This window comes from Colobus angolensis, unplaced genomic scaffold (assembly GCF_000951035.1).
Source record: "Colobus angolensis palliatus isolate OR3802 unplaced genomic scaffold, Cang.pa_1.0 Scaffold273, whole genome shotgun sequence".
NCBI lineage: Eukaryota > Metazoa > Chordata > Mammalia > Primates > Cercopithecidae > Colobus > Colobus angolensis.
Window position 1 is genome coordinate 2,908,674 of NW_012115966.1, and position 9,372 is coordinate 2,918,045.

General features: G+C 39.5%; 1 protein-coding gene across 1 annotated transcript in view; it reads left to right on the forward strand.

The window, feature by feature from the left end:
* The window catches only part of HENMT1 (HEN1 methyltransferase homolog 1 (Arabidopsis)), a 21,846-nt gene continuing 12,474 nt past the window's right edge, over positions 1–9,372 (forward strand). The window contains exons 1-5 of the mRNA XM_011948151.1: positions 1–158; positions 844–942; positions 3,464–3,592; positions 5,353–5,465; positions 6,207–6,341. Of these exons, the coding sequence (XP_011803541.1) occupies positions 922–942; positions 3,464–3,592; positions 5,353–5,465; positions 6,207–6,341 (398 nt within the window). The 5' untranslated portion in view covers positions 1–158; positions 844–921. The remainder of the gene's footprint in view (positions 159–843; positions 943–3,463; positions 3,593–5,352; positions 5,466–6,206; positions 6,342–9,372) is intronic.

The window sequence follows — 9,372 nt, forward strand, 5'->3', positions numbered from 1 at the left end:
CGTCACGCAGCGAGGCCGCGCGTGCGCGGGCGTCAGGGCGGCTCTGAGTTGAGGACGCCGGCGGCACGGCGTCGAGCTTTGCTTTTTCGGTTGCGCATGTTTCTTACCGCAAGGTGATGGAAGCGACGGCCATTACAAAGACAGAAGCGTTGGCTTCAGTGAGCAGGGTTTCGTAATACAAGTTGGTGACTAACATGTTGCCTAGATTCGAGACTAAAGTCTAGTTGTTGGAGACACATGTGCAATAGAGAACCAAAATTTAGATTCATGTTCGTGAGAGAATTGGACAGATGTTGGAGCATCTCTAGTTTATTATCAAGGACACTTTTTTCCCCCTCGAAATTTGATTTTGACGATGTGTGGAAAAATTCTTGAAAAAATTTGAAGTTGAGTGTCTTAGCAATGAAATGGGCAGAACTCCCAAGATTGCTCCGTTTGTATCTAATTGAACTACTAATGATAGTAAAGGGAAAGGATGAGTGTTTTTGTTCTTAGTAGGGTTTGAGAGTGAAAAGCCACGCTTTCTGAGCCTGTTTGCGAATGTCTGAAAAAATACTGGATACTGTAGATTAAATGGTAGTCCACATTTAATCCACAGATTGGCGGCTGTGAATAATGCGGCTATGAACCTCGGTGTATAAATATCTGGTCCAGTCCTGCTTTCGTGTTTTTTTTCTCTTTTTTGAGTACCCAGAGGTGAAGTCATTATTTACTTTTAAGTGTTCTATTTAAATTATATACTGCAGTAAGGAGTAAGAAAGAGGCTTTCCTTCTTCCCTACCGAACTAAGCAGCTATTTCCTTCAGGCAACTCTTTACAAAAACGGTTTTGTATTTATTACAGCTGAGTCAGTGTTGATTCTCTCAAATAGAGCCTGAAGGATAAATCTTCATTTTTGTTTCAACAAAACTTGGAAACAAAATGGAAGAAAATAACCTACAGGTAATGCCACCCTTTTTAGCTGTGTATTTGACTCTTAAAAATTATCACCTGGATGTATTGTGAGCTAATTGCAAGCAAAATTGATCACGTTTAAGTCCTAGCATTTCCTGGGGTGTTGGTTGAGGTAAACAAGGGTATATACATAGATGAAAGAGTCACACTTGGTGTATGTAAGTAAAATAAATGTTTTTATTTTTATCACCAGCTGTTAAAGTAGCAAAATCTATTTTAAAAACACTCTAAGTGGTGTTTCCCCAGTGTGATCGTGCATATGGATCACCCAGGATTTTGTAAAGCTGCAGATTCTGTTTAAGGAGGTCTAAGACGGGTGAGGCCCATGCTTTTGTGTTTCTGAAGTTTCTAGGTGAAGATGCCACTGGTTTGGAAACCACATTGGGAGTATCTAGGGTGTAGCTCCCTGCTGTCCAGTAGCTACACATGGCAAGTGGGCATTTGAAATGTGGCTAGTGGAACTGAGGAACTGAACTTTAACTTTTTTTTTTTTAAGACAGGGTCTTGCTGTGTTGCCCAGGCTGGAATGCACTGGCCCAGTCATGGCTCACTGCAGTGCTGAGCACCCGGTCTCTTAACTTCATTTTTAATCTTAAGTTTAAAAATGGATATTTGATTACATTATTGGAAAAAAGTATGGAATAACTTGGGTGTGTGAATGTATATTTTAAATGTAAAGTTTTTAAATCGAATACAGACAAGTATTTCTGATGAAACTTTTGGAACTGAGATGCAGAAGTGCAAAATATATAGCACACTGGATTTTGAGACAATGTGAAAAACAAGAGTCTAAAATCTCACTTTTATATTGATTTTATGTGGAAATTATATTTTCGATATATTGGGTTAAATATTCTAATTCCAATTATAATTCCAATTATTGGGCTACAAGAAAGTTGCCTACTTGTATTTATCTATTGAACAGTGCTACACCAGATATCAAATACCCTTTGGACTACTTTTATAATACTGCTGTGTAGGAACAGTAACAGCTGTTACAGATTAATCTTATAAATCCTGTTTTTTTCTTGGGGTCATGTTAAAGAAAAAATTAGTCTGACTTTATTGAGGACTGTTGCAATAAGAACATTGCGAGGATGAAGAATTTGACCACATAGGGTGATCAGATAACAGGGGTAGAAGATTCTGTCTAAAGTGACTTAGAAGTATTCTTATTAAAACTGGGTTAGGCAGCCCAAAGATAGGATTGGGGCCAGGTTTGAGGTCTATTCAAGAAGATGGCTCAGAGGAACCTGACTAAAGTTTGGTCAGGGAGAGAGTCTTTTGCTGGCGTGGTGGAATGTTCCTGCAGATGCCTAACTACTCAGAAGGCCGAGGAGGAGGATTGCTTGAGCCTAGGAATTTTAAATTAGCCTGGGCAACATAGTGAGACCCCACCTCTCTTAAAAAGAGAGAGTGTTGGCCAGGGGTCTCACTTAAGAAGAGAGAGTGTTGGCCGGGTGTGGTGACTCACGCCTATAATCCCAGCACTTTGGGAGGCGGGCAGATCACAAGGTCAGGAATTCAAGAAGAGCCTGCCCAACACTAAATACAAAAATTAGCCAGGCATAGTGGCACGTGCCTGTAATGTAATCCCGGCTACTCCGGAGGCTGAGGCAGGAGAATTGCTTGAACCTGGAGGGAGGCAGCGGTTGCATTGAGTTGAGATTGCGCCGCTGCACTCCAGCCTGGGTGACAGAGCAAGAGTCTGTCTTGGGGAAGGAAAGAAAAAAAAAATACACACACACACACACACATATATATATATTTTCAGTCATTATAAATATTTTCCAGCCTCCTGCCTACTTGGACCACAGGCTTTGGCAACTCACTTCATAAAATGTCCCTTGTGGTTAGGAGTCTTCTAATTGTTTTGTTTTTGTTTTTTTTTTTTTGGGACGGAGTCTTGCTCTGTAGCCCGGGCTAGAGTGCAGTGGCTGGATCTCAGCTCACTGCAAGCTCCGCCTCCCTCCAGGTTCAAGCAATTCTCCTGCCTCAGCCTCCCGTGTAGCTGGGACTACAGGTGCCCACCACCTCGCCCAGCTAGTTTTTTGTATTTTTTAGTAGAGACGGGGTTTTCACCGTGTTAGCCAGGATAGTCTCGATCTCCTGACCTCGTGATCCGCCAGGCTCCAGCACTTTGGGAGGCTGAGGCAGGTGGATAGCTTGAGATCCACCAAAGTGCTGGGATTACAGGCTTGAGCCACTGCGCCCGGCTTCTAATTGTTTTCATTGAATACATTCATTAGTAATGTTCCCTTCAGCTGAAACTAAGCTATAGGGCCCATAGAGCCAGATTCTCACTTATTAAAAGGCATGAGGATGCTTAGATGAACTGTGGAGGAAATGCAGTGCTACCTAATGATTTTAGGACAAGGGGTATGTGAAGGCCAGTGTGTTTTTCAAAGTGGGGGAAATAAAGGGTTTTGTTTTTTTTTATTTGCCCCTTATTTAATTTCTGAAGTCATGCGTGATTTAGAACCTGTCTTTTTTTGTTTGTGAACCTTAGTGCAGTAGTGTGGTTGACGGTAATTTTGAAGAAGTTCCCAGGGAGACGGCAATTCAGTTTAAACCTCCACTATACAGACAGCGGTACCAGTTCGTTAAAAATTTAGTGGATCAACATGAGCCTAAGAAGGTAGGTATTTCTCTTTCCAAACATTTAATTATTAAGACTAGTAGACTAGTCTTATGAGGTGTTTTGTCAAATGGATTAGTATGGAGAGACTTTTCACAGGGATTACTGCAATAGGGAGAATGCCGTAACCACAAGATCTGCAGGTGTCTTAAGAGTTAAGCAAAAGAGGTTTTTCTTTTACTGGCGAAGTGAACAAAGCTAGAAACTAGGGAGGTGGGATGAAAGGGTGGTTTGAAAGGACAGTAGAATGGGGAGCCTTAAGGAGGGGGCTCTTTCCTCAGGCTAAAGTTCAGGGCCCTGGGGAAGAAGGAAAGTTTGAATAAAGTATGGTTAAAAAAGGAATTTTCTTCCCATTGATCAGTGGGGACAAGTATTCATGATAATCATTTGAGGCAAAGAATGGAAACACAAGGAATCTTATCTAAGTTTTATGGAGGAGGGTCGTTCTTTGGTTCTTTGCGGTGAGCCCTTTTCTGGAACACAAAGCATAGGTAGATTCCTTTAGCAGATACCAGATACACAGGGCTCAGATAGAATTCAGCATTGTCAGGTTCAAATGTGAAGAAAATCTTGAGATTTTGTAGTTGGATATGATCTTGTAGGTACCATATTTCTAGAGCATTTAGTTAGAATATCGGGCAAACCGGTATTGTAGCCACAGGTATTGTGGTTCTTTCAAAATTAGATGATAATGGGCCGAGTGCGGTGGCCCATTTACACCTGTAATTCCAGCACTTTGGGAGGCTGAGGCAGGAGAATGGCGTAAACCCAGGAGGCGGAGCTTGCAGTGAGCTGAGATCCAGCCACTGCACTCCAGTCCGGGCGACAGAGCGAGACTCCGCCTCAAAAAAAAAAAAAAAAAAAAAAAAAAAGATTAGCTGGGCATGGTGGTGCGTGCCTGTAGTCCCAGCTACTCAGGAGGCTGAGGTGGGAGGATCCCTTGAGCCCAAGAAATTGAGGCTACAGTGAGCTGTTACCACCTGTACTCCAGCCTGGGCAACAGAGCAAGATCCTGTCTCAAAAAGAAAATTAGATCATAATGAGCCTACTCAGTTAACTTCAGAGGAAAGTCATAATTGCATACAATCTACATACATACATCCATACCTGGTTACTATACTAATGAATTGGATGTGAATTAGATGCGGGTAAGGTGAATTTCTAGATGAAAGCTTTCTTTTTCTGCTTGATATTGAAGATTTAGTGAAGATTCCTGTGTGTGAAGGTTTCCCTTAACTGCACCACTACTGTTTCTATCTTTGTAGCCATCTATGCATGTGTAGTCAGGTAAATCATCTAAAATTGGCTTTTTGGCAGCTCAAAGTTCAGTATGGAATTTCAGATGGTTTGAGGTAATTGTTTAATCAAATAAATGTGTGAGGGGTGAAAGCAAAGTTTTAGAAAGCTTTGTTTGCTGAAATATGCTGAGAATATTTAAGACTTCAAATTCTGATTCTGAATGGGAAAACTGTGTACCTAATTGTTTCTCATTAGTTCAATATAGACAGTAACAGTTGTTCTGGAATAGGAATGGACCTTTCTGTTTTACTATGATCAAATAGAAATTCGCCTGTGGGCTTATAAAGTCTGAGGTTAATTTGTGTTTGTGTGTGTGTGTGTAGAATCTTTTGCCAAAAAGATCCTTTTAATTATTTTATTACTGATATATACTCCCCTCTCTCCTCCTCAAAAAAAAAAGTTTTTGATCATGCTTCTCTGGCTATAAATGTCTTTGGAATAACATTCTGTCTCATCTACAGGTTGCAGACCTGGGATGTGGTGATACTTCACTCTTAAGGCTGCTAAAAGTCAATCCATGCATTGAATTGCTTGTTGGAGTAGATATTAATGAGGATAAATTACGATGGAGAGGGTAATACCTACTTTCTGAAAGAATTATGCATTAATCTAAAACTAATGGCATTATTAATTGAGTTTAGAGAAAGTGTTGATTTTATACTTGTTTTAAAAGATTGGGGCTATTAGGGATTTTCATCTCAGTGAATAATCAGGCTTTGCCATAACACTAAAAATACCTGCATTTTATTGCTACCAACTTAAAGTATAGCCTCAATTAAATGATTATAATAGTCAAAGCATTGCAAACTAAAATTCAGATAGCAGAATCTCATTACTTTAATGCTGGACACTATGATAATTTATAGCAGAGAATTTAAAATGCCCCAGAACACTGAGGCTAAGGCTCCAGGCCACCACCTCCATTTTGAACCATAGCATTTCTCCTATCTCTTGTGCATATAGTATATATACATTAGATTTCCACAGATTGCTTGAAGAATATTCTTTTTCTAAAGAACAAAAATCTCAAAATCACTGAATCAAAGTAAGCTGGAAAACCAAAAGTATTACAAATGAAAACAATATAACAATATTAAATATTCAAAGTCTTTTTTTCATTGGCCAGTAACTTCCCACTGTGAGAGGAAGTTTCCCCGTGACCTGGTGTTTAATATATCAAGACAAAGAAAACAGGCCATGGCAGACTTACATCAATAGAGGTAGAAGATAATTGTCAGAGGATCTGAGTTCTGTAGCTGGTGAGAATTTTCAAATAGATTGTGTTCAGAAAGTTTCTTCAATAATTATTTTGCAGGGATTCGTTAGCTCCTTTCATGGGGGATTTTCTGAAACCTCGGGATCTGAATTTGACCATCACATTGTATCATGGCTCCGTCGTGGAGAGAGACTCTCGTTTGCTTGGATTTGACTTGATAACGTGTATTGAATTGTAAGTTTTAAACTGATATACTGTATAACTGTTCATTTGGAAAACCTGAATAAGTCTCAGTGATCTTAGTGTCCTAAATATTTGCGTCTTGATTATTGTAAGGAAAACTGCTCATTGGTTGGGAATATCTTTTTACTCTGCTTTTCCAGCATTTTACTTAGAAATTTCAAGTATACAGGTAAAAATTGCCATAAATACATAGTACCAAGAATACCTATACCCCCCTTATCCAGATGTTAACATCTTCCTCACTTTTTAAATAATTAGTACATTGCACCCTCCCTCTTCTGTTTCCCCCTCCTCCATCTCCCTTTAGAGGTTTTTTTTTTTTCCCTGAATCAATTAAGGGTGTACCCATGGCCCTTTGCCTCTACTGAAAAATTCAGTTTAAAAGTCGGAGGCCTCACATTACTTGACTTGAAAATATACTACAAAGCAGTAGTAATAAAAATATCGTGGTCCTAGTATAAAAACAGAGACATAGACCAATGGAACAGAATAGAGAGAACCCAGAAATAAATCCATGCATTTACAGCCAACTGATTTCAACAAAGACACCAAGAACATATGTTGGCAAAAGGACACCCTTTTTGATAAATGGTACTGGGAAAACTCCATATCCCTATGCAGAGTGAAATTAGACCCCTATCTCTCACTTGATACAAACATCAACTCAAGATGGATTAAAGAGTTAATTGCAGACCCAAAACTATAAAAGTACTAGAAGAAAACAGGAAATGCTTCAGGACATTGATCTAGGCAAAGATTTTGAGTAAGACTATAAAAGCGCAGGCTACAAACAGAAATACACAAATGGGACTATACGAAACTGACATGTTTCTGCACAGCAAAGAATAGAGTGAACAGAACCTATAGAATGGGAGAAAATACTTGCAAAGTATTCATCAAGGGATTAATATCTAGAATATACAAGAATCTCAATGGCAAAAAAAAACCCCAAATAATTAAAAAATGGGCAAAGGACCTGAAGAGACATTTCTCAAAAGACATACAGATGGTTAACAAGTAGATGAAAAAATGCTCAACATCACTAATCATCAGGGAAATGTGACTCAAAACCATAGTGAGATATCTCATCCCATTTAGAATGGCTGTCATTAAAAAGACAATAAATGCTGGCAAGGATGCAGAGAAAGGGAACTCATATAAATTGGTTCGGATGTAAATTAGTACAGCCGTTATGGAAAACAGTGTGGAGGTTTTTCAAAAAACTGAAAATAGAACTGCCATGTGATCTAGCAATCCCACTACTGCGTATTTATCCAAAGGAAAGAAATCAGTTATATTGAAGAGAGATCTGCACCCCAGTGTTTATTACAGCACAGTAGCCAGGATATGGAATCTACCTAAATGTCCCTCAGTAGATGAATGGATAAAGAAAATGTGGTATTTAGGCTGGGCGTGGTGGCTCACGCCTATAATCCCAGCACTTTGGGAGGTCGAGGCAGGTGGATCACCTGAGGTCAGGAGTTCAAGACCAGCCTGGCTAACATGGTGAAACCCCATCTCTAGAAAAATACAAAACAATTAGCTGGGCGTGATGGTGGGCGCCTGTAATCTCAGCTACTTGGGAGACTGAGGCAGGAGACTCACTTGAACCTGGGAGGTGGAGGTTGCAGTGAGCTGAGATTGCACCATTGCACTCCAGCCTGGGCAACGAGCAAAACTCCGTCTCAAATAAAAAGGATATATGCACAATGGAATACTATTCAGCTGTAAAAGGGAATGAAACTGTCATGGATGAACCTGGAGGGCATTAAGTGAAATAAGTTGGGCATAGAAAGATAAATATCACATGTTCTCATATCTGGGAACCTAAAAAATGAGCTTAAATTTAAGTGTAGAATAGAATTATTATTGGCTGGGAAGGGTAGCAAGGAGGAGAGGATAGGGAGTGATTGATTAATGGATACAAAACTACAGCTAGATAGGAGGAATAAGTTTTATTGTTCTATAGCACTGTAAGGTGAATATAGTTAACAGTTGTGCATTTTTAAAGAGCTAGAAGAGGATTTTGAATGTTCCTAGCATGAAGAAATAAATGAGGTGATGGAGATCCTCATTACTGTGACTTGATCATTACACATTGTCTACATGTATCAAACTATCACTCTGCATCCTATAAATATGTACAGTTCAGCTTATTTCCAAGGCAAGGGGTATTATGTAACCAGTATCATGTCCCCCATTTTTAAATAAGAATTTTTTTTATTTTGGGCTCCCATTGATTAGATTCAGCTTATGCATCTTTGGAATACTGCAGAATGCCCCAGAGGTTATTTGGGTCTTTCTCATGGCCTCCCATCTGGAAGCACATAATGTCCATCTGTCCTTCCTTGATGATATTAATTTTGATTCCCCTTCTCCTGCTCCCTGGTCAAGGTGTTTGCTCCACTGTGTAATTGCTGTTTTGATTTTGCCTTTTTCTCTCACGACTAATAGGGAGACATATTGAGATATGTAGATCTCAATATGTAGATACTTTGTCACACATTCGTATTTCCCCCTAGATTTAGCATCATCAGTGATTCTTCTCTGATCCAGTCTTTATGACAGTGGAGGCAAATGATGTTTACTGTGATTCCAGTACTACCTCTAGACATTTACCAGTCAACCCTTGGCATTTTACCAGGAGCAAGAGCCCGCCCTCTCCCCACTTATTTATTTATCAGTAAGTGAACTCATGAATTCTTACTTTTTGATGGTTTATGATTTATTACTGCACTTATTTTCTTGTCCCAGGGTTGGCTAATGGGGTCCCCATTGAGCTGGCTCCTGAGTCTTGAGATAGGTCTCATTTTTGTAAGTACTCTTTGACATCCCAGATGTGCCAGGCCTCCCTCCTACTTTTCCTTCTCTGGTCCTAGAATAACTTATTTCTCAAAGGAGCTCTGTTTCCTTTAAATGGGGATTGGTATTTAGGAACCTAAGATAGGTGCTGCTTTTTTTTTTTTTTTAATTTATTTTTTATTATACTTTAAGTTCTAGGGTACATGTGCATAATGTGCAG